This window comes from Aythya marila (assembly GCF_965140915.1).
Source record: "Aythya marila genome assembly, chromosome: 2".
In the NCBI taxonomy this organism is placed as follows: domain Eukaryota; kingdom Metazoa; phylum Chordata; class Aves; order Anseriformes; family Anatidae; genus Aythya; species Aythya marila.
The window spans coordinates 84876838-84903378 of NC_139043.1; the positions used below are offsets into that span (position 1 = coordinate 84876838).

The following is a 26541-nucleotide window of genomic DNA, read 5'->3' on the forward strand; positions in this document are numbered from 1 at the left end:
CCAGGGAAGTGGTGGAGTCACCATCCCTGGAAGTCTTTAAAAGACGTTTAGATGTAGAGCTTAGGGATATGGTTTAGTGGGGACTGTTAGTGTTAGGTCAGAGGTTGGACTCAATGATCTTGAGGTCTCTTCCAACCTAGAAATTCTGTGATTCTGTGATTCTGTACTACTTGGTGCCAAAAGGGAAATACGTTCAATTCCTGTTAACTGGTGGTAAGGAATTTATACCTACTGCCATAAAGCAGGATGGATCCAACCCATGCTGTGGGGGATGTATTCTGCCTAAGTTTTGTAGTTATAATTCATTGCAACATTCTTACAAAATTGCCTCTTAAAAATCACAAAACTGATTCAGTAGATAGGTAAACATATAGATTAGATTGAATACAAATGAATGTTCTGTCTTAGTTAATCAAAGCAAAAATCCTATTCTTTGAAGCAGATAGGAAGTAGTTAAGAGAAAATTCTTTCTTCCCGTATCTCATATTCACCTACTTCTCTGACCTGTTATCAGAATACAGGTATGACAGAGGAGAATATCCCTGAAAGTATTAAAAGTGTAATCTAATTTCATTAAGACTTCAGTAGAGATAATATTACTTAAGGAGAGACTGGGAATAAGCAAACAAATGCATTAATCTGCTGTGTAAACAGTCTTCATTTCTTAAAGCTCTGCAAAGTCATCATTCTTCTGGAGATTCTGATGTGCTGGGATTTAACAGCTACTGCTGGTATCAAAAATATATTCTACTACTTTGGAAATACATCTTAATCTTCTGCTGCCCTGACTTCTAACAGAGAATGAAGGGATATATCAATTCCTGCACATTTGCTGTTGCTTAGAACTAGCACAGTGATGCTGTCTTTAGGAAGGAAGAAATCCCTGAAACATTTCAAGGAAAGAATTCACAGAAGTTCTGAACTACAAATTATCTCTAATAATAGGTTAAAGGCGGAGCAGGTTATTGAATGATCTGACTAGTTCTGACTACTTTTTAAATTTCAAAAAAGTAAAAACAAAATAGTGCTACATATTTCATAGTTTTGTGTACTTTCCCCTTTTCTCTGTCCTTTTGTCCTTTTCTCCTCTCCTTTTTCTTTCTCCCTTTAATTTTTTTTTTTTTCAATTTATGTGCCTAGGTGTCCTGTGATTAAAAATTTTGCTAATATAAAAAATGTATCCAAAATGTTTTTCAGGATACTACAACAAGAGCAAAAGCTTGAGAAAATATACTCCAAATAGCCTTTACTTAGAAGGTTGTTACAAAATGTATTGATTTATTGGAACAAATAAGAAAATTCTTAGATTTGATGTCTTAGTTTGAGGGTATTGTGAAACCAGTTTCTGGTTGCTGGCTTTTGAGAAAAAATAATATTGATATTGTCTGAAAATAAATTTCAAGATCATGTTTTAAAAATGGTGGAAAAAAATCCCATGTTTTCTCAGTACTTGTCTCAGTAGGCAGAATATATACCCTCTTAATTATGGTAATTTATGTTTTAGCACTGATGAAATTAGGGTATAGCTAACTTACAAAGATTTAGTGAAACATAAAGAAATATTTACTGTTGGTTGCATAGCTTATCTGTATGCTAAGAGTGGACTTTTCACTTAACTGAGCCTGAATTTTTGTACCATAAGGACAAGTTTTATTTGAGACTTAAAGATGACCAGAGTATATTAGGAAAGCTGTACCAAGAAGTTCAGGAAGGTAGCATTTCTTTTTTCCCTCTTAAGACCTCAAAATTATACATAGCAATGGAAAGAATAATGATTAAAAAAATAAAATTAAAAAAAATATATATTTGATGAAACACAAGAAATAATGATTATGAAGGCATGTGGAGGTTTCAGAAAGAAATTTCAAAAGGAAAATGCAGTTGGATTTTTCATACATTTGCCTACAGCAGGAGAATAACAGGTATTAAATTTACACAAATGTAACATTTTTTCTGTTGAAGCCGTCCCTGATGTTGTAGGTTTTACAGAGATTAGTCCTTACCTCATGAAGTGATTTGGAGTATGCATGACATTCATTTTGGAAATGCTATCAAAACATTTTGTATTTCTACCATTTGTCTTACTAGACAGTAAATTGATGCAAAGTAGTGCAAGATTTGATTCCTCCACTTTTTGTTACAATACTATCTTTTTCCTTTTGTTTTTGTTAGCCATACAGGACACATTTTGCTAAGGAACAACTTAAGATCTTAAAAAGAAGAAAGAGGGAAAGGGAAAAGGGAAAGGGAAAAAAAGGAAAGGGAAAAGGGAAAAAAAAAAAAAAAAAAAAAAAAACAACATATTTGTGGTTTTGCTTCAAAATCTTGGAGGAAATATTGTCATTTTCCTGGCAGACTACAGGTTCTGATCAAAGTGTGCAGCTTTCATATTTAATGAGCATAGTGTCATAATATATGCAGTAAGTGTGAAGCTATGGACCTTAACATTATAAGCAAAAATATATGCTTATATACATTTCATACATGGTGCAGAGAGCATCAAAACTTAATTTGACTGCATTTTTTTTCCAATTTGACACTATTTCTGACTGTATTATCTCAAGTGTGTTGAGATTATTGAAAGTAATCTGCACATAGTTTTTTTTAGAAAGAAGCTCTAGATATTTCCTGTAAGTTTAACACCTGTTTAGTCTAGAAACTGCCATATAAATGCAATAATAACAATGTTCAAAGTAGTTATAATTTGAATCACAACTCAAGTGTGAAAGTGGTAGGTAGACTATTTGTATGTATTAATGCTTTCTAGTTCAAAAACAGAGCAGCAGGAAAAATCAGAGTGCAGATAGATAATGGGGCATATGCACTGTAGCACGCAATAGTTACAGTTTTAAAACTCTTTCTTGTCTGTTAAGATACTACCAAAATTAAAAGAAAATGGTTGCTTTGATTCTGTCTTTCCTTGATAAAGGCATAGTGTGTTTATACACACTTGTAAAGCTCCACTTCAGTGTTTTTAAAAATACTTCCCTGTAACTTCTTGTCCTCCTGGCCTTTTGTGGTATCATTTTAAGAGCTTTGAAGCATGGACAGTTACCAATTACTTTTCTGTCTAGAAATGGTGCCCCTTGGAAAACACCAGTCAGCAGCATGATGATCATGAACATTGTTAAAAAAAATTATGCAGTACATCATCAAAGGAATAACCTTATCCTCTGCTGTTTTTGCAGTGACCATAACCACTGATAAAGGAAAATCTACTTGAATGAACACCTTGTTTATATTATTAATCTTTCCATGAAACATTTTGCTGCAAAGCCTGAAAAAAGATTGCACTGTTTTGGCTTTGAGAGTCTAATGTTCACTCTGGGATTCATGCTAATGTTATTACTGAGAATGCTTCTTATATGCTCTTGCCAGAATATTTATAATATTTTCCATTCAGAATAAGAAGAAAAAAAGGTAGTGCAAACTATAGCCATTTTACTAGGTAATTTAAACACAGAAAAGTTGATTTGCCTTATGTATCGTGTCACCTGTACTGGGCAAAGTGTCTTTAAAATGTTACCAGATTGGAATGGCCATGTTTGAAGTCCAGGCTACAAATAATACTGTCAGACTTTAGAGAATCAAACCCTGAATTGTAGATGTTTCCTAATGATTTCCCTTGGCTTTTTCACTCTGTGTGGAGATCTTTCATTCTGCCAGCTCCAGTCAGATAGTGCTAAAGAGGTTTCTTAATAAATTGATGACTCTAAGCAGAGCTGGTTAAATTATTCATTGACAGCAATTTATGTGTGAGAACCATTGCCCTTTATTTGGTTCACAAATTACCCACTATTTATTTGTAGTCATTTTTTATTGTTATTGTCAACTCATAAATAGGTCATGATTTTGATTAGTTTGTTACTGGTATTTGCCCAGATAGTTTGTTCATATTTTAGATAGCATGTTCATGAATTGCTTGCTGCAAATAGATGGCATTTGTATTCTGTTCTCATGGGACAAATTTAAGTAGGAGAAGCCTTTTTGTCTGTTCACAAGTTATGGTTATGTCTTTATAATTGCCCAGCTCTACTGAATAAAGACTGTAAATAAATGTCCAAAGAACATACAGCGTGGGCTCTTCTATGCCATCACTGGAAGTCAGAATTCATGCCAAAAGCAGCCACTGCCCAAAGAACAGCCGGCTCTGTTTGCATGCAAGCAAGACTAATACACAGACTAAGGAGAGAAGCTGTGAAGAGCTGGTTGAGACTTCATCTCAACCTTCCATTCCACTCCAAGGGGACAAGCTCCTTTTTGTCAAAGTGTTGCTGAGCTCTCAACACTTATTTGACTACTTTACAAATTTAGGATGACCAAATAACCTTTCCTTCTTCCTTCCAAGTTTTTTAGAGACTTGGCAGGGAAAGGAAACCAGACTGGAAAACCCCTACATTCATGTGTTAGTAGGTGATCCTAAAGCACAGAATGTGAAGCTGATGGTGGAGGAGGTGTTCCTGCTGCCTTTAAGGCTGATGTCTCTGTTAGCGCCTGATTTATTTTTATTTTTTTTTTCCTGCCCCACAACAAACAGTGTGTAACTCTTGTGTGAATACTCAGTCAGTGTTCAGAACCCTTCTTGAGAGATTTGGGGTGGAAGTGTTCCATTTCAAGGGACCTGGCTATACAAGAGCTTTTCAGAAAGCATTGGGCATCTTGGTACATTACTGAGCATTTTAACATCTGTAGAATATTCTGCAAGGCCTTTTACTTTCGAAAAGCCTTTCATTTAAGGTGAAGAGTGACTTAATGAACCCATTGCCAAACAAAGAAGAAAGCTGAATACTTATGAAATCAAAATATTTCAAACCCTACATGAAACTCCTTTTGACCCTGAAAAGAAGGAAACGGAGGATCACAAGTAAGATGACATCATATATATGGTAATCAGTGTGAGCTGTGTGAGTAAAGTTATTGTTATATAGGATATTCTACTGAATTCTTTTTGTTCACATTTATGAGCTTCTTCATTTTGCAGCATTTTTCTCTGTAAGCCTCAATAAATCCAAATGTTTATGACTAAGCAAATATAAGCAATGCCACTAGTAATCAGTGTGTTTGTTGTTTCTTATTTATTTATTTATTTTTATTGAAAGAGTAATTGTAAATGAAATATTATGTTAATGACAGTATTGTGGCCTTTCTATGAAGTGTCATGTAACCTGCAGGTAGATTCACAAAAATGTAGATTAGGCTTCATCTGTATTTTACTATATCAAGGTACTGAGTAAGAGTCATAAAAAGCATTTGCAGAGAAGACTCACTTGTATACAAAGTCATTCCTTTAATTTATTTTTTATTTTTCTTATCTCACAAATCTTGGAAATTTTTTTCTACAACTGCACATGTTCAGAAGGAATGGGAATGACCACAACCAACACAGTGGCTAGATCACTTGTCTAGGAGATACGAGCTGATTTTTAACTATTGCCCTATTACCAGATATCTCAACTTTTAGACTCTTATACAAAGAATATAATGTAATATGATAATATACATTATATATTATAGCTATTACCGCTTTAATGTTGTAGGTTAGTGAGATGAAAATCTGCTAGGGAAGAGTTCTAGGTTCATGTCTCTAATAGCAATTTTGCTGCTGCCTCATGTCCATTTACTCCTAATTTACATTCTGTTGGAAAGAAAATGAGTGACAGCATCTTTCTTTCCTTCTCTGATTTTGGACAAAAGTTGTGCTTTAGGCTGAAACTGCTGCTGACATTCTGCGCAAATCATAGTGGATTTGTACTGGTTATATATACTGGATTTGGCTCATCTGGAGACAGAGGCATACAGACACATACTGTGCAAGCTGCAAATGAGTTTGAGTAGAAGATAGCCCTTGACTCATTCTAGTCAGCCAAATTTCGGTCCTCCTTAATATCTTCATTGATGATCTGGATGAGGGCATCGAGTGCACCCTCAGTAAGTTCGCAGATGACACCAAGTTAGGTGCGTGTGTCGATCTGCTTGAGGGTAGGAAAGCTCTGCAGGAGGATCTGGATAGGCTGCACCGATGGGCTGAGGCCAACTGCATGAAGTTCAACAAGGCCAAGTGCCGGGTCCTGCACCTGGGGCGCAATAACCCCAAGCAGAGCTACAGGCTGGGAGAGGAATGGTTGGAGAGCTGCCAGGCAGAGAAGGACCTGGGAGTGATGGTGGATAGTCGGCTGAATATGAGCCAGCAGTGTGCTCAGGTGGCCAAGAAGGCCAACGGCATCCTGGCTTGTATCAGGAACAGTGTGACCAGCAGGGCTAGGGAGGTGATCGTCCCCCTGTACTCAGCTCTGGTGAGGCCGCACCTCGAGTACTGTGTTCAGTTTTGGGCCCCTCGCTACAAGAAGGACATGGAGGTGCTTGAGCGGGTGCAGAGAAGGGCGACGAAGCTGGTGAGGGGCCTGGAGAACAAGTCCTACGAGGAGCAGCTGAGGGAGCTGGGCTTGTTCAGCCTGGAGAAGAGGAGGCTCAGGGGTGACCTTATCGCTCTTTATAGGTACCTCAAGGGAGGCTGTAGCGAGGTGGGGGTTGGCCTGTTCTCCCACGTGCCTGGTGACAAGACGAGGGGGAATGGGCTTAAGTTGAGCCAGGGGAGTTTTAGGTTAGATGTTAGGAAGAACTTCTTCACTGAAAGGGTTGTGAGGCACTGGAACAGGCTGCCCAGGGAAGTGGTGGAGTCACCATCCCTGGAAGTCTTCAAAAGACGTTTAGATGTAGAGCTTAGGGATATGGTTTAGTGGGGACTGTTAGCGTTAGGTCAGAGGTTGGACTCGATGACCTTGAGGTCTCTTCCAACCTAGAAAATTCTGTGATTCTGTGATTCTGTGATTTATAATGCTACTGGATTGCTACGGCAGTCAGTTGTCTTTCTGACACTTTCAATCAAAATAGCCGCATATGATTCAGTTAAGAAATCAGGCAAGGTTTATTGTGGGTTATTATATGAGAAGTAGTTTTCTCCACTTGTGCATGTAAGTGCTTCTTTGATCTGGGTGCTGGAAAATTTATTCAGTGGGAAAACACTACCATATTCATAGCATGCTTTGGGTAGTACAAGGTACTTATTTATTGTGGTGGCACAAAGAGAAGACAATAAAAAAGTAATAGGAGCAATAAGCACTCCCTGTCTGGTCAGATCCAATCAGAGTTAATACACCTCAACTTTAGAAGACTGGCAGTGATCCAGGGTCTGTATTCCATAGTGATTTTATCCTTTGTGTACAGCATGGCATTTTTCACTGCTGCTCTGTCAGATAGCAAGCTTTAAATCATAACAACCATTTCATCTTACAATTAATATCTATGTGTTTATTTTGTTTTTTGTTTGTTTGTTTGTTTGTTTTTGTTTTTGTTTTTTTTCCTACTGTTTTATTAAGAGGTTACACATTTCTTTGCACTATCTGAGCAGTTCAGCCCTAGATGCTGATTAAATGTTATTGGTCTATCTTAAGTTGCAATGTTTTCTCTTACTGAGAAGAAGCTTCTGGGAATTTAATATAGACTTATTAATTACATTTTGAATTGTTTTATTTAGCAGCAGCCTTATAACTATATTTCTGTTTCCTTTCATAATCCATCATATGAAAATATGATAGAGATATGGTTTAGTGGGGACTGTTAGCGTTAGGTCAGAGGTTGGACTCGATGATCTTGAGGTCTCTTCCAACCTAGAAATTCTGTGATTCTGTGAAAATTAGGTGTCTCTTGACAGGTGTAATGTTTCCCATTCAGAACCAAGAGGCTACATATGACTTGGGTCATCTTTGCCTCAGTTTCAGGTTTTGTGTGTGTGTATGTGTGATTTTTAGTAAAATAAAAGTTGGATGATGCCAACAAGAATGTCTATTAATACAAAATATTTTGAAATGGGTGTTCTCTAGAATATATGCTTTCACTTGTAGCTCTTGATATTGGATCTGGGAAGTGATTGAATCACCATTCCTGGAGGTCTTCAAGAAATGTGTAGATTTAGAACTTAGTAGCATGGTTTAGTGGTGAACTTTAGTACTAGGTTAAGGGTCAGGCTAGATGATCTTAGAGGTCTTTTCCAACCTGAATGATATGATGAGTTTATGATCATTTAACTGGTCTTAGGGAGTAAAATGTTTTCACGTCCGGGAGTGAAAACTCCCAATGTTTTTTTTTTTTTGAGAAAACTCCCAATGTTTTTCACGTCTGGGAGTGTTGCCAGTAACACTGCTTTCAACCACCAAAGAGAAATGCTATATCTGAACTGCAGCCTAATTTGTATTAATTTGCTTTTGTTTGGAGGTACAAACTAGATAGCTCACTTGAAGTAAAACCTTAGGTACATCCCTAAAGAATCTTTACATGCTGTTTCTTGTCATAATATGTTGATAAGAAGACTTCATATTCAACAAACAGAAATATTTGAGACTTCTAAAAAATAAAAGTAGTCTGATAGCACATGCAGGTTAATGTGCATATGGGTAGGATCTGTTTGCTTCAAATAGAGTAATTATGATAAAAGGCAATAAATATGTACGTCTACTTTTGCCTGTAGGTTTTATGCACTAACATAGTCTTGACATTTGTTCTATTTCATTTTGAACCTTACATTGAAATGCATTCTTTTTCTAAGCTGGAAAAATGTGTCTTTTTGCATGCCAGCCTGGTGTAAAAATAAATAAAAATAAAAATGCTGGCTACATTTGTCATACTCCTTGTAAATTTTATTTTGCTGAGTTATTTTTATGGATATTGGGTAAATTATATACAAATGCAGCACGAGGTGATCACTTGGTAAGATCAAGGACTTTGTGCTTGATGTTGTCATGAATTGTGCTTTTGCTTCATATTGTATACATGAGATTTGCTGATACCTTCGCAGTGAAGAAAAAGAGAGAGTGCAGGGTATTAAAGCTAAATTTGAAATTGTGTCAATCACCTGTTTGCCAAGTTCCAAGAAACATCTCTCTGCTCCCCAACTCATTAAAGCTTCATGTTATGCTGTAGTTTTAACCACATACTCTCTGCAGAAGCATAATTTCTTAAACCAATGTTAGTATCTTAAGTATTGCAATATGTTTGAATGCACACATTTTAATATAACTTTCTCAAGGGGATATAAATAATGATACTTGGTATGGGAACATGATTGAGTAGCTGTGCCTTGAACTAGTCTGATACACATCCATAGGATTATCCTCCTTTATGAACACAGCAACATGACAGAGAACGGCCATTCCATTGATTCAGTGATCCTGATGGTAGCAGCACCCATATGGGGTATGATGAGCTGCGATTTAATTCCTCTTGGAGTTCAGAGTTCAAAGCCATTGAACCTTCCACCTCCTTGCTGAATGCTTAATTCAGAAGAGAAGGGGTGGCTGTGGATGGGGGAGGAAGCCTCCTAAATCCACTTATTGGTGGTATATTTTTCTGCAGGCAGAATGCATGGTTCATCTGGCCTGAGAGAAGAAGCATGGCAGCTCACAAGCCAAATAGGCAGAGAATTCAGCTAGAGAGGTTTTATTGCTTCCAGACCATGCTGCAAGGACTATTAAAATATTTTTCCAACGCCTTTTTAAATAAGCAGAAAGTGCTCCCTGAAATTCCCCAAGGATATGAAAGGCACCTTTTACTTGCAGAGCATAAAATCACATCAGAACCTGCTGAAAGCAAGGAAGAGGTACTTTTCACAGACTTAGTATATATTGCTTATCTCTCTCCTTCCCTGTTCACAGCAGTTCGATAGTCTTCCTCAGTGGTGCATGGTAATGTAACTCTCAGAGACCATGATTTTTCCTGTCTGCAGCTGAGACTTTAGTTCAGCTGTCTCATGTACATCAGGGAAGAATTAGGTAAATGTGTATCACTGGTTTTGATTTCTCAGTAAATCAAACCAGTGTGCCAGAAGACAGCATAACAAAAGAGGTTTGAAATCTCCAGTGAGAAAAGATAGTAAGCTGTTCTTATAGTTACATAAAACAGTCTTAGAAAAAGTGAAGTTCCAAGGTGTTTTTCTTTTTTTTTTTTTTTTCCTTTAGATGGTATTACTGTTCTGAATACCAGTTTCACACACGAAGCCTCAAAAGCCTCAAGAGAGAGAAAGATGGCAATTGGATACAGATCTCACAAATCTTCAAATTGATCCATAACAGCATTTTCTTTGTTAAAACTTTTATAATTGAAATGTAATAAAATGATCTTGCAAGTAAAAGATTATGAAAAGATACTGTTTCATATAGCCTTAAAACAGATACTGCTTTATGTCTTATAAATAAAAGTAATGCAGCACTGATTGAAATTTTAGTTATTAAACAGTTTTTCATTGACTGTAGACTGTAAAAGATCTGTAGCTGCTATATAGGTATTAGGTAGGTAGCTGTTAAAAGGTATTCTAAAGTTACGTTTTATTTCTGAGTAAGTTAAGTGTTGTGTTACAGATGGTTTCAGAACCTCCAAATCGGACAAAATTTTATGAACATGCATCTTATCTCTCACTCACATCTTTGATGAGCTGAAAATTTCTTATCAGACTGAAAATGGAAAAGAAGTAGTAAACAAAGGTGTGACAATTAGTATGATTTTTTCAAAATACATACATTTTGAGATTGTTAAAAGTACTTTATTTTGTCAGACAACATGAAACATCTGTTTAAGGTTTAAAGAGAGTAAAAAAATTGCTGCTAGTGCAAGCTTCAATCTAGCAAGCTGAAAAAGGGGGTGATTTGATTTGAAAGTCTTTCTTTGTGAAGAAAACAGACCTAACTGATGTGGAGTCTGAGATGGTAATCCAGAATGTATTTTGTTGCTTAGCATGGGTTCTTGCTTAAGCTTCTAGAAAAGACCAAGGGGAAGAAGTAAAAATAATTTTAAATTTTAGGGATTACCAGCTTGAAGCTCATAGATGTACTCTTTCCAAAAAGGCATGTTGCTCTGCTTTAGCTGTAGTTGCTTTGTATTTTCATCTCAGGTAAATCTGAATTTCTCTTTAGAAATTAAATTGTCTATTTATATGAAAATTTTTGAATGAGTTGTATTTAAATCCTTCAGCTGGGTTTAAATTCCAGTTCAACGTGAGACATGAAATGGCCACTGAGGGATGGTACACAAATTACGTTGTTTTCTAAAATGTAATACCCTTTTGATTCACAGGCAACACTGCTAATGGAAACCTTAATAGTACCAACTTAGAATCTATTGTACTTTGAGGAGCAGAAGATGTTGTGTTTATTAAAGTGGGTATTTAAAATTTTGTATGTTGTTTACTGGAAGCTTTTGCTGATTCAACTGCAAATTGAATGTGTTCTTGTTAGATTTCATAATAAATGGAAATTAAGTCTACAGGTCATAGAAGCATTCAAAAGAATGCATTATGTTTAAAAACTTTTCTCTGGAAAGCAGTAAAGAAAGGATTGACATGTCAGTCGTCATGATTTTCTTTGTTTTTCTTTGATAGATACATTTCAAAAGTGTTGTATTTGAAGATAGAAACTAAATTCCTGTAGCGTGTTTGAGGTGGTGGTGGTATTTAATCTTCAATAGTCAAACAATCCAGAAAATGTGTTATGGCTACATTTTATTTTGTCTTCATTTTATTTTTGAGCAATGTTCTTCATTAATTTGCATTTTCTTTATGTTCTACCAAACATGTGGCTTCGTTTGAGGAAAGCTCCTGATTTTGGAATAACTAACATCTAGGTCAGTGCTTCTTAATCAAAAGAGTCATTGAGGCAGCAATTCAGTATCTTGTGTAAAAAGGATAGTACATAAATATTCCCTTCATAAAATAAATTCATGTTAAATTTTGACATACAGTCATGAGAAACTCTTGTTTCTTACAGAGCTACAGCTGAACTTCTCTTCGAATAGGGCACTAAGAAGCTTCTCTAGCTAAAAAAATGAAATTTGTGTCTTGATAAAGCATCAGAATCCATATTAATTTTTTTGAGGTGCAATTTTTTTTTTTTTTTGAAGATAGGATGGAAAGTAAAGAGTATACATTAAAAAAAATAAATAAAAAAACAATATAGTACTACTCAGTAAATTAAGTTGGGAATTTTAAAATCAAACTATTCTTTTTGTATCAATCTGTAGAGGTACTACATTTTCTAATAGTATTTTTAATTTCTAAAGCAGAAGTGTTGAAGAGTCGTTCATATGTCCTTTGGGCTATAGTGTGATAAAACCCATCCCTGTAATTCAAGTATATATATAAATATATATTTCATAAAACTGGAGGTAAAAGATACATTAAGTAACAAAGGATGATTATTTTCTCTTATCTTCTAAGCCTTCTCCCCTTGCTTTAAAACAAATTGTACCCCACCCCCACATGGGCAAACCGATTACAGCAAAGATTTTAATTATCCATATTCTAATGATGATTTAACTAATTTTAAAATTAGTTTAAGGAAGAGCAAAAAAGAGTGGGTTTTGAATGCTCTCATATTCTGTGTACCATATGCATCTATTTTATTTTATTTTATTTTATTTTATTTTATTTTATTTTATTTTATTTTATTTTATTTTATTTTATTTTATTTTATTTTATTTTACTTCATTTTATTTTATTTTACACAGATTGCTAAATCATAAGGCTTGGGCTTTCCCTTTCTAAGCACAACCAGCTGCTGCATTAGCTGTTCCTGTGTCTTTTTTCTATGTTGAGCACATAAGCCATTATGCAACCTAATACTTTCTGTCATTGCAATAAATTTCTGCCATTAACCAAATGCATGTTTTGCTTTGCTTTCTTTCAGTTCCTGTGGTAGAAGAAAGTAAATACCAGTGATTAAAATTTATTTCTTTCTTAAGTATGTTTATTGATCACCTTGCACTTTGATTTTGTACTGTTACGCACTCATATGCACACATTATTTTTATTTTTTTTTAACTCAATTTAATTTTCTTCTGAAAGACCTCTGCTTTGAGGACAACCTTATTAATATCCACCCCCCCCCCCTTTTTTAAGGTGTTTAAATAATACAATTATATGATGACTGTACATACTGTTTATATACACACATGGATAATATTTAAAAGAAATTTAACATTCACAATTTTTTTTCTTGCATTTCAACAGTCTTAGTACAGTCTGAATGTTTTTATTTTCCCACTGGAGAAAATTATTTGAATTGAAAAATAGTATGCAAAAGCACTGCATAAAGGAAAAAAAAATCAAAATAGTTGAAAAATACCATTTTCTGAAGTATATTCCAAATTGCAGTCCTTGAAAGCATATGTAATTTGTATCCATTTCAACTACACTTTAAATGTATGCCCCCAAATATGCATCTGTTAATTTTAAACTTTAGCTTAAAACAAAAAACCATGATTACTATGTTGACAGATTTTAAGGTTATAAAGTAGGCTGTTTTTACAGTATATCAAGATAGAATAGTATATTTTTAGCAGAGATGATACTTCATTCAAGTTTGGTTACAAATGTTTAGCATCCACTTTCTATCTTGTGTTGACTGCACCTTTCCTCCATATTGGCCAGATTTTTTTAATCTCTTAAATTATAGCTGGATATACTTAAGACATTTTACTTTTCTAAACAATACTGTGTAGGAAAATAGGCCCTTATTTATAGTGGTTGTTCTTAGTTTATAATTTACAGTCAACTATACTGTTTAATTTTTTCTTGGTATATGTAAGCAGTGGAATTTCAGATCTGTCAAGGCACCTTGTGGTCCTCAGAAAGTACAGGAATACTTGTTAAGTCACTAATATTAGGGATACAGCTAGCATGAGGATATACTTAAGAGTAATATACAAGTTAGAAGTTAGTTTTGTTCTCAACTGGTACAGTTTAGAAGGCAACAATGACTTTTTTTTTTTTTTTTTTGGCAACATTGCTAAAAGCCAATACCATAGGCTTCTCTTCTGAAAGATGTTGACTTAGATTCTGTCTTCTACTGCTGTTTTAGGTTGCTTTCAAGAGACATCCCCCCTGTCCAAGGTCCTATGCAGAGCCATATTAAAATGAAGATTAAATTAGGTTTTGTTTCACTGTCAGCTATGGCAAGAATTAGGACTGTTTCCCCCCTGAAAAGTAAATAACAGATTTATTTTTTTTCTTCTTTTAAAGAGGTGAATGTATATACTTTGATTCTGTCTCACTTTGGACATTTTGTAAAAGATGTTTTTACTTGAAACTGTTACAAAACTTGAGAGATTAGATTTTTATTAGTTTGTTGCGTCTGCGTTTGTGTGTTCATTTTCTGTTGTTCTTTGAAGGTGTCACCATTGATATGATTTCAAGCACACTCTTGCAATGTTCTCCATTGCTAGCTGTGCTTTATTTGTATCTTAAACTTTGCTATTTAGTTTTAGAGTTTTGATTTTGAACCATTACCATTTTGTTCATTATGGACTCTGTAGCCTCCAAGCTTGTTCTCTACAATCTCATCTCACGTTTTCCATTCAGTTCTTCATACTCTTTTGTGCATTACATATTAATACTTCAACTAGATTTTTTCTTTCCTCTTCATCTTCTTTCATAGTTACTGTATTTCTAACATGCCATTGCTGATTTTGTAGGTCTCTTTAAAAGTCTTTCAGTAAAAGTTAACACAGCACATTATTTACTCTATTATTTACTCGTTGTGACCAATATCATTATCTTTTTCTACTCCTGTGTATACTTGGTAATCTTTAAACCAAGGCTGACAGTGTCTGGATTTATTACAGCATGTCTCGCTTACTCTCAGCGTCTGAACATGCCATTCATTAGGATTTGTCAGGATTCTTGAATAAGAGTTGGATTCAGCTTTGACATTTGTGATGAAACTGGGATTTTCACTGTGTCTGTGGGGAAAAAAGTTTCATCTCTTAGGGAAGTTTTTGTTTCCTGTTCTTCACTTCTGGGCAGAAGTGGACAGTTAGTGTGATGATAAAGATTACATTTCCTTGAAAGATTTTGACAGGTCTGGAAAGCTCCATGCTCCAGAGCTGCATTCAACAATGATTTCTTTCCCTACTTCTATTTTTTGTTTCCCTACTACTGTTTCTACTGTTTTTTTGTTTTTGTTTTTGTTTTTGTTTTTTGTTTGTTTTTTTGTTTTGTTTTGTTTTCAACCATGATGTGAAAATGCCTGAACAGTCAACAATTCTGAGGATGGAGCTGTTGCAGGTTCTTTAGGAAACCTGTGATCTATATGATACGTAATATTGCACACTGTAGTAGAATTGCAGTCTTGAGCAAAGTACCTGGCTTTTGAAAGTACTGGTGTAATAGATATGATTTTCTGCTGTAAGAAAGCCTGGCATAGCAATTATTTACATGTTAGTATAGTTTGAAGAGGTTTATAGGTTGATAACTACATCCCCTTGCTAGATACCATACTCTAATGAACATAGCTGCCAATCCAGGGAATCTATCTCTCTCAAAGTTGCAGAATATAAACAGATTGTTACCCTTGCTTGGGTTTCTAGATGGTCCGTGCAAAATCAGAAACATAGTCAGGAGGAACTTAAAGCAAAAGAGATAGGTTATGGATGATTAGAAGAAGGAGAGCCTGCTGAGGCAGTGGTAGATCTCAGATAAGATTTTGTTCTTTTTGACTGATCAGGCATATGACCGCATTGCTGCTGAAGTAGAGTGTTTCTCTGGGATAATCTATAGGATCTCTGACACTGCTTCTTCACTTAAAGCCCAGTCATTTATGACTTTTGACATTTCTGTATGAGTGCTGATCCTATCAGAAGATAAATGGAAAAGGAATCACTTGGGAGATGCTGGGAAAAAAAAAAAAAAACGGAAGGAACTGGAAGGAATGGAGACTGTATGCCAAGATAAAAAGGAAAAAGGACAAGAGCAATGACAGCTGTGTTGAGGAAGGCAATTGCAGTTCTTGAAATGAGAATATTTTATTCGCTTGTAGAGAAAAATGCTGCTGTAACCATATTCTCCAGGCCATAGATCCAAACTTAAAAAAAAAAAAAAAAAAAAAAAAAAAAAGCAGTTCTGATTTCTATAACAAACACATTTGATGGGAAGAAAAGTGCAAAACATACTCTCTTGTCTGTGTTCTCATTTCCTAAATTAAATGTGCATGGGAGGAGACCTCCAATCCTGTTTGTTTTTCTCTCTTTTGTCTCTGGGGAAGTGTCCACAAGTGACTCAGTCTGTAGATGCCAGGCCTGGCACAGCAGCAGTAGGGAGTATTAGTCTGTATGAGAAGCAAATACTGAATGCATAGTTGATTTTTTGTCTCAATACAGAAAAAAGATGGCATGCCAAGTACAGTGTATCAGCAGTCACACTGAATCTGTTGAATGCCAGTTAGACAAATGGTATAGAACTGTACTAACATCTACAAAATGATTTTTCATTATTCACATGTGTAAAATGATTTCACTCATTCTTCTTTTCTTCCTTTCACTGTTCCCCCCAAGCTCATCTGTTTTTCACTCAGTGACTAATGCAAACATTAATTTAATTTATTTTATTTTTTTGGGGGGGATAATTCTCAGACCACATTTTGACCATGAAACTTGTAATTATAGTTGAGAGTCTGCACCCAACAAGCACTAGCAGAAGCACATGCTTGTTATGTTGTTTGATCAAGCTAGTAATTACTTAATTGTGAAGCAAAACTGATTCTTGGCAAAGGTTTAATTATTTTTTAACGTCTCTATTTTAAGTGGCTGACAAAAAAACAGTGATAATCAAAATTAGAATATTTTTTTTGTCCAAAATGTTAAATTTTAATTAAAATTGTCATTTAATGGGAGTTTTGTTTCATTTTTTTAACAAATACTCTTACATATGATAAATCCTGACAACTTTGTATATGCTAACATGGAAGAAAAAATTAAATAGTTGTATGAAGTGATTTTACTCAGAATTGAGAAATTAGTCAGAATTGAGGGGTTAGTCAGAAGACTTTAACATGCAGTCATGATCTCACAATCAGAAGCTTGCTATGGAGAGAGAAGAATGTACTTTATATATTGAGAAAAGCATTCTTAGTGAGTCTAATTAGTTTGGAGTTTCTAATAAAATTAAGCTCATATTAGCTAGTTATTAAAACATTTGTTAACAATGTGGTTAACGTTTTATACCTAAACTTCCTCCTAACTCTCCCTGCTGTTTTCCTTTATGCTGCTCCCTTCCAGTATATCTGCGGGTCTTAGATTGACTCTTCAGCCTTCCTCGGGAAAGGGGAGAAGATCTGAACAGCAATTGCCATCTTGGGTTCTCAACCTTCTCCACCTCCTCTTCAGTTTTGGAGTCTGCTTGCAGCTACCATTTGCATTTTCTCAAATCTGCTTACTAGCTGTTCCACCCTGTGCCCTGGTAGCTGCAGACTGTCCCCTGCCCCGTGCCCCAGCGGGGCTGTCTGTCCCCTAGGGACTGCATGGGGTTGCCCCCCCCCCCCCATGCCCTCCTAGAGCAAAGCCAGCACCAGGAAAGCAGTAGGCCCCTGCCCACCATGCTGTGACCCCTTGCTGCCAAGGCAGGGCCTGAGGCCTCCACTGCCAGCTCCCTACCATGCCTCTTCCCCTCTGCTGGTCGTGGAGAAAAACACTTCCACTGGGGTGCAGGACAGAATATTTGTCTTGTGAGTGTTACCTACTCACAGATGGTATTTTCAGACTTTCAAGACTTTAGTTAAGTAAAGATCAACTTGAGTTGATCTCAGAATGTGTGTGCAGTGTTGGACCTTTAATATTTACTATTGCTGGCACATAGAAAATTGCATAATGCTGCTTTGGTCAGAGAGCTAGCTAAAATATTTATCAGTGTGAGAATGCGGTCCTTTGTGTTCAGAACAAGTGTTCTTTGATATTTTTAAATTATTTAAAAACTGCATGAATGAATCAGAAATCTTGTCAGTGATCTCACACTTTTTTGAGATACTTAACAGTCTTTGCTTAGAAATCACAATAAGAGTAGAAGTGAAGAGCAAGTGTTAAAAGATGTGATTTCTCGGAAGCTGAAATCCAGATAACCAAAAGAAGGGAAGCAGCCTTATTTTATTGCCATCTTCACCTACGCTCAGTTAAGACACATATAGGTGTTTATGCATACATATGTGCTTTATTAAATGAATGCAATACATGTCTAAAACCCATAGCTTTTAATATATTCAGTCTTAAAGCAGACGGGGTAATGGTAGACTTTATTGCTTTGTAAGCTGCTTTAAACTTTGAACATTTGTTTTTGAGAGACTACTACTGTGAAGTCTGTCCTGCACTAATGAAATTATTATTATTTTTACTGTTTTAGACTACACAGAGAACATAATGGTTGTTTACAAGTTCTTTTCATTATACTGTAAGCAATATTGGAAACTCCAATGAGATCCCCACATTTTGAGGCTTCATAGAATTCATCCTGTATAGGATGAAGACTTATTCATCAAATGACACCAAGTAGGTAGGATTGCTAATATGATTTTTCATAACTCATTTTTTCCTCTTGCCTTTGCAGACTATGGCACTATTAAGAAAGTACTTGCCCCAATGAACCAGACTTCGAGCAGCTGCCTGCTTGAGGAAATTGAACTCCTACCGAAGAGTCAGCGAGAGCCCATCAGGAGTCTTCAGATCCTGCATAGCCAAAGTGTCCTGTTCGTGGGTCTTCAGGAGCATGTGATTAAAGTCCCCCTGAAGAGATGTCTATTTTACAAAACATTCAGGTAACAGCTAGCTTCATATGATTGGAGAGAAATGCTTGTGAAGCTTTCAGGAAAAATTGGAAAGAAAAGTGACTTTAAGTAGGAATCCAAATGAATTGTGCTGACAGAAGCACAGGTAATTCTCTGAGCTACGATTTTTTAGGTACACCATTTATCAGAACAGTCTCTGGGGACGTCTTCTGTTTGATCAAACAAGAAAATTAACTTTTAGGAATTACCCCTTGGTTTTAGACTGTATTATGGCAATTAAGGAGTTTAAAGCTCAGCATGAAACATTTTCTATATATTACCTAAAATTGTGTCTGGTTTGCAACACATTAGTGACTATTAATTTCATCTGATTAGTTGTGTCTTCCTTTGATATGTGTGGTTCCAGTAATTCAGTACAATTGTTCTGTTCTATGGCAGTGAGACTGAATGAGTGTGATGAGCTTTTTGAGAACTGTGACAGATGTATTTTGTATTTTTTTAGCTTGATTTTCTTTCAGCTTGTTTATTACATGTTCCTTTGAAAAGCTGGGCTATTAAAGGAGATGAAAAGGCTGACAGTTGCCTTCCTTGGCTGCTGTACTCAGGAGTTTTTATTTGAGAATTGTGAGGCACTGGAACAGGATGCCCAGCAAGGCTGTCGATGCCCCATCCCTGGGAGTGTTTAAAGCCAGCCTGGATGGGGCTTTGGGCAACCTGGTCTGGTGGGATGTGTCCCAGCCCATGGCAGTGGATTGGAATCTGATGATCCTTAGGGTATCCCTAAAGATACCCCAAAGCATTCCATGATACCCCAAACCATTCTCTGATTCTATTTGTGTAGCATATAGGGATTATGCCTTCCATGAAAGTTAATGACTTTTTGCAGATGGAGAAGTTTTTGGCTTTCGGAAGGAACAGGCACATGGTCACAGAATGGAAGTGACTGCAGGAAGAAGATGCAGTGCTGCAGCTCAGAGGCATCAGAAGGAATTTTCTTAGGGACCCAGCACAATGTAGGGATTGGTGCCATGCAGGAGGCCACTGAAAGACAACTGGTTTGAGAACAAGACTGAAGGAAAAGCTCTGCCTTGGAAAGCTGGAGTAGACCAGGGAGCTACTCTCCTTTTTACAATTCTTTACAAGCCCTTTCTGTTTATGCTGTGCTATAAAGCATATTTTAGGTGTTTTCTAGTAAAATAATAGTGATAGGGTATCCAAAGCCCTGCTGGAAGTCCTGCAAAGCTCACTTTAAGGAAAAGTAATAGGCAAGTCTCTACCTCATAGGACCAAGTTTCATCTTTCCTTGGTTTAGCCAGTCAAACAGGATGTTTTTGTTTCCTCCTTTTCATTAAGCAAAGGGCTTGGAATGGGGAGGGACATGAGTGTGTGCATGTATGCATATCCGGAGAAAGAAAAAATCTAATGACATATTCTTGTGCTTTTTTATCTTCTTGAATATAACATGATTATGCCATTTTGGTTGTACAAGATATTGATCATGTTTTCTTAAGTATATATGTTTATTTCAGGAAGGGAGATCAGGTTGGTATCCTGTGTCTTCTTAGGGACTGTGTGCTCATGATGGCAATGATAAACACGAAGTGCTCAAAAAACATAGGTGCCCTGTATTTACATGAAACCTGCAACTCCACTTGGAATATTTGAAGGCTGCAGCCATATTCAGTGCATACCTTATTTGTAAGGTGTGAGGTCAGGTCTGAGTCTGAGACAACCTACTTAAGTAGTTGCCTATGTGGAGGCCTTGCAAGGTCCATTGTACCTGTGCTTCTGTCAGCACAGTTACCAAGTCTACTTTGACTGTAGGGCAAGGTTTCTGTTCTCACAGGGTGGAACTGTTGCCTCAAGTCATAAACTCCATTCACAGCTGCAGGCCAGGCATTCCTCTCCGTGTTTGAGCAGAGGGGACTAATCGACTAGATTTTAAGAGCTTTAAAAAAAGAAGTGGTGCTCTTCCTGTTTTACTGAGTAGAACAGTAGTTAAATGTCTCAAATCCTTCTCAAATGAAAATTTATTCTTCTGCCCAGAGGAATGTGAATTCTCATCTTCCACTGGAATGACTTACGCAAAGGAAATAAAATTATTCCTCGTGGGGTTTTTCAGTCATATCTTTTGTAGTTGTATCACTTTGCTTGCAATAATTAAATATTCATTGCACCAAATGGATTACCATCCATGCTTTCTTCCTGGTAAAAGCTCACCAGCAATTCTAGCTCTATTCTGTAAGAAAGAAAAGGATTTACAACTGTGATCTAGATGAAATAAGACACCTTCTTATCATCTATCATTAGGGACTCAGATTGTTTGGATAATGAAGACTTAATCTTTCTTTCACCTCTCACTTACTCATGGCTTGACTAGGTTTTTCCTGGCTTGTCATGCTGGATTTCAAGGATGCTTGGTTTCATGCGTGTGGACAGATCGTAGGTACCTTACTTGGAGGCATAAATTTCACTGGTTATTAAAAAAATAATCTCAAACATTCACTGCATTACTTTTTTTTTTTAATATTCACACCCTTTTTATATGTCACCAACTATTTCTATGCTCTAGCAGTGGGTAAACAGAGGAAAACCTTAGTGGGAGAGATGCCTTGGGACAGTGGGGTTCTTTTTTTGATTATTTTATCTATTCACATTTATCATACTTATGGCTGTATAACTGCACCAAGGCTATATTCTGAACATCCATCAATAATAACTAGAGTTTATTCCACAGATCAAGGGCATGTGTAGCCTTTAATACTGACTTCACATAATTTTTTGAGAAATGAAGCATGCTTGTGTATAAATAACAGCCTTAAAAAAGCCAAAAGACTGAAGGTATAGTTGTTCATCTGTTCTCTTTTTATGTCAATAGCAGAGTGCTTACTATCTAATCTTTTCTAATCTTTTTGTTTAGGTTTATTGCAAAGGTTTCAGACAATGCAACTCATTCCTTCTGTTGAGCAGACTGTTCCACAAGCTAATATCTCAATGTCAAGATAATTTCCTCTAGACTGACTTTTTTTTTTTTTTTTTTTGCTTTTTTACTTTTTGTCTCATTATTTCTTGTTTTATCTTCATGTACCAGCCTCTAACACAAGTTGTTACTGCTTTTATTTGTAGTTTATTATGTCCCCTTAACTGTCTCTCTGATATGCTGTACATATTTAGATAATTCATATTTCCTTGTAAATCTCTTCCTCCTGCACTTTCTTAATTGTAGTGGATATTCTACTTGATGCTTCCACACTCCTCAGCTTTGTGGTATTGCCCCGACAGACATACCCATTGGTCCAGGACCATCCTATTCCACCAGCTCACAGCTCTTCTCCCCCCTTCCAGTAGGTTTCTACTCCCACAGACACTGTTATCTAGGGCCCTTGAAAATATTGTTTTACATTTGGAGACTAAATTTGATATTTTTTTTAATTATTATTTTATTTCTGATGTTCTAAGTGCAGTTCTGTGCATCCTTTTCTACTGTTGTGACAGCAGAGCATATCTCATGCAGAGCCTGTCTCCGTGCCTGTAGTGTGGATTGCTCAGCACCTTCCATTATGCTGTGATGTTTTCATTGTTTATGAATTGTCCATTTCATTGTTATGAATTGTCCATGTTACTTATTTGGATTGGCAGTGTTCATGGGGGATATCTCCGTCAGAGCACTCCCAGCAGTTGAATAGTTTTGACCATCCTGCTCAAATAGTCTTACTGTTTTCAGGAATCAGCTAGGGAAAAAATAATTTGGCACATAATAATTCTTAGAAACAGTTCTCCAAAAAGCCCTGGCTTGTTCATGCTCCAGAAGAAATGAGCAGAGCAGTTATTTTATCTAGGTTATACTTGAGGAAAGTCCTTCAGATATGACCATATTGTCACTGAGGTATTGCAATCCACACATTTACAGAAGACCAGCAATAGTATTTGCAGGAGATAGTATCTCCCATAAGAATTCTACATCTCCTTGTAATCCTTCAGCACTGAGTAGGTCAAGCAGAAAACACCAACTGACTTTTGTATACCCAGTGATTAACTATAATGTGAGACAAATAGAATGATTATCATGAATAGATAACTATTAAAATCACTAAAATTGCAGTGGTTGCTATTTACTTTGGAAGCTCTGTGTCTTTGTCATAAGGAATAAAATGTGTAATAAGGGGTAAAGATTCCATCCCCTGAAACAAAGAACCAGTCAGCTTTCTTTTATTGGTAACTGCAGCCTTCAAAAGCCACCTTGGATGGCAGTGATTTCTCTGAGGTAAATCAGTCGATGTTACGATTTGTACTGGAGTTTTCAGTGCATCATGTCTAAAAGAAGGGACAACAAAAGGTTGCATCAGCCTGATGTTCTACAAAATCTTATCGAGCAAGGGTCAGGAATTGTTATTCCTCATGGAAGATAGGTTTTGTGCACTTAAAAGGCTTGAAAACTAATCTTACTTTAGAGTTGTGTCTAAATAAATAACGTCATCTGCTGAAAGCTTTGCAGATAGCGACTGTAAACAGCGTAAAAACAACTTTGGGGGAATTGTTAAGGATTGTTTTTACATAACAATCTTGTGACCCACTATGTAATATTAATGAATATTATCATAGTTATTCTACTGTGACCCTGACTTTTCTCTCTCCTTTTTATGGCATCATGTATATTTTGCTTTCTTTGCTATCAGATAAGCAATCTGTACATATGCAAAAGATAACAGTAGCAGCACAGTACCAAAAGAGGTACTGGCTTAACTAACACACCAAGAGAGTTATTGCAAATTTGATTGTTATTTATTTCATTCCTAAGACTCCATCAAGATTACTGGAATAAGTTTTTTGAACACTGCTACATTTCTTTATTTCATCTTGGCTGTAAGCGTTGCTTCCTCAGAAGTATTCTCACACTCACTCAGAACCTGTTTTCATTGTAACAAAACACTGTGGCTATCATTACCTAGTAGAATAATTATTCCTCTATACTAATATTATACAAGATAGAACCATTAATGTGTTCTAAACTATTACCAGGTGCTAATAGGTCCAGAATAGTAGAGGCCCACCCTTGGAATTTAAATTGCTGTTTTGAAATAATAATTCCAGAATAGGTATTTTTGGATATCCAGGTGGATTTCTTTATTTCAAAATATGCAAGCTTTATTCTGCTTTAAATCAGAGAAACAAGCTGCTGCATTAGACTTCAAGTTGGTTCTAATATTCTAACTTGAACTGGTGATTTTAGAGTAATATTGCAGAATAAAAATGCTTGTAAATTCCACAGACTGGGATAAATCCTAATCCCAGCTGTGAGTCTAGGTGATAAGCACCTGTTTTTTTGAAATAAAAAGTCTATTTTTTAGGCATTAGGTAGACATAGTGTATTAGATACATTACAAAGTTACCTTCAATTGGTGCGAACTTACCAGAACACTAGTAAATTTAGCAGAACAAGGAAACCAAGAGCAGCTGAATGTCTTCCTCACTCGAAGTAGAATATTAGTCTTTCACTGGAGATGGAAACAAATCAAGCTTTGCAGATCTGAGGTTGACCTATATTTTAAACTTCCTCTGCAAGGACCAAGGGTTTTGGTGAAAGTGCCTTTGTCTAGCCCACAAAATGCATCAGAGAAAAACTGGACATTTACCTTTTGTTGAACATGAGATGTTGTATCACAGCTCTTCAAATCATATGACCTATACATGTATAATAAGCACATATTTTGGCAAACAAGAAGGAATTTTGATTAACAGGTAGAATTTTTCAGACTGCTCACAGTAGATTTATAGCAGTAACCAGATGAGGAAAAAGGAAATATCTTTTCCTTTTAGTTTGAAAAGTTGTAAGAAAACCATATGGACTTGACTATATATTTGCAATTCAGATTTTATTAGCAGGATATTATTTTAAACATAGCAGTAAACTAAGAAATAAAAATTTAACACAGGCATGTGTTTTTCATATGTTATGATGTAATTCATGCTTTTTGTTTGCTTTAAAAAATACCAAAAGTTTAAGACATTTTTAGTTCAATATTGTTACTGTTACATTTTTCTTGAAAATCACCTGATATGTTTAAAGCTATCCACATTCCAGCGATTGTTTCACAAATCATTTGGTACTTGGCGAGTATATTCTCTAAAAACAGAAGTTAAAGAGACAGGGTAGTGTTTTTTTGTTGCAAGTCTGGAAACTTTTTTATTTTAAAATAATATAACATACCACATACCGGATTGCTCTGTAGGCAGACCAGTTCATGCACTATGCATCTCAGCTCTGTATTGCACTAGTTGTTTTCTCATGAGACTTGTTTACAGCTCTTTTAATACTCTATAATCTTTTATGGACATTTTCATTTATTTGAAGTTTTACAGAAAATTAACATCCACGTTTGGAGTCTACTATTGACCTGAATGTGTATGAGGGAGAGAATATTCTTGATGCAAAAATGTGAACTGTGGGCAGGATTCCAGGACAGGAGTCTAGATGCTCCATTTCTGGAAGCCCAAACTGAGTGACTTTGAAGACCATCTGCTCCTCATAATGTGTTGTCAGGCCAGTGGAAGTATTTACAGGTACTTCTGGAATTAGAGGTGATGGTGCCCTTGAAACATTAAGATACCTGCAGTCTGGTTAGTACTTTTAAGGAGCCAAGTTGTATATCCTAAGACTGGACCTGTTATTTTAATAATTCATTCAGATTCTAAGCATCAAGTAAATCCCAGCATTTAAATTCAGAAGAAGTTAGGTCACAGCTGACTGAAAGGGTATGGAAGTAGTGTACCCTCTTTACATCTATATCTGCTAGAGATGCACAGGTCTTTTTCACGGACATAGGGATGCCATATGAAAGCAAATCTGTCCAGTATGGGCAATCATCATTACCACTTCTCTGGTCTAGGAAGAGGGGCTATAGTGAAGGGAGGGGAAGCAGCTGTGAGGGGTCTGGAAGAAAAAGGGGTGAAGGGTCAAGCTTGGCAGAAATGTGCTTAAACCTCTGCTTGCATCCATTAGAGCATATGCATGTGAAGCAAGTAAGGTTATATTTTCCTAGCCAAATCCTAGTTTTCCGGGATTTTCAGGCTGCCTGCAGAGCAGCAGACAAGCAAGAACTGCGGGCCATAGTCACTGCTAGAGCATTGTGCAGATTCATATCTGTATGGAGATGTATCTGTACACTTGTCAAGCAGAGGGAATGTATTCAGTGTAGTACCTGAATTGCAAATATTTATGTTAGAGAAGGATGTAGAGAAACAAGATAGTTTCAACCCATTAAAAGTGAACCTTCAGTGCTCTGAAAACTCTGGCTGCACCTGGTGGACCCAGCATTTCCTGGATCCTACCTTCTAATTGTAGAATCATATAGTCATTTTGGTTGGAAAAGACCTTGAAGATCATGAAGTCCAACCATTAACACTACCAAGTCTGCAGCTAGACCATATCCCTAAGCACTGCATCTACATGTCTATTTGAATACCTCCATGGAGTTAATCAGAGGGCTGGAAGCTGAACCATTTTTTTTTTTTTTTTTTTTGGAAGCCTACATTCTCTTGTAGAGAGCATGTTGTTAAAGAGTTGTCTTTCACATTTGTTCCCAGAGTCATAGTAGGGCCAGTTGGAATCATTTTTGTTCAGAAAATCGCATGTTATAAACAACTTAACTAAACAAATTATTCATAAATTCCTGATTCTGTGTTTGAAGAGAGCAACTTGCAGGTTTAAGGCTAATATTGGCAGTGCATGCTGCTAGATTGAATCATACCTAGATGCATTTTGATTGTCTTATATAAATTCAAGTCAGAGGAGGAAACAGTAGTTCATATAGAGTAGCTGATATGATTAAACATTTATTATTATTATTATTATTTTCTACTGGTACAGAGAAAGATTAAACAGGATTCTGCATGTTTTATACACATCCTAGTTTGTGCGCCTAGGACATAACAAATTTTCTGCCCACCATTT

The 26541-nt window shown here is 36.2% G+C and overlaps 1 protein-coding gene across 7 annotated transcripts in view; it reads left to right on the forward strand.

Annotated features, from left to right (window-relative positions):
- Positions 1-26541, forward strand: part of SEMA5A (semaphorin 5A) — a 340995-nt gene that overhangs the window by 219772 nt on the left and 94682 nt on the right. For all 7 annotated transcript variants that reach the window (XM_082753180.1, XM_082753178.1, XM_082753176.1 and 4 more), the window contains one exon: positions 18413-18620. In XM_082753180.1, coding sequence (XP_082609306.1) covers positions 18413-18620 — 208 coding nt within the window. The remainder of the gene's footprint in view (positions 1-18412; positions 18621-26541) is intronic.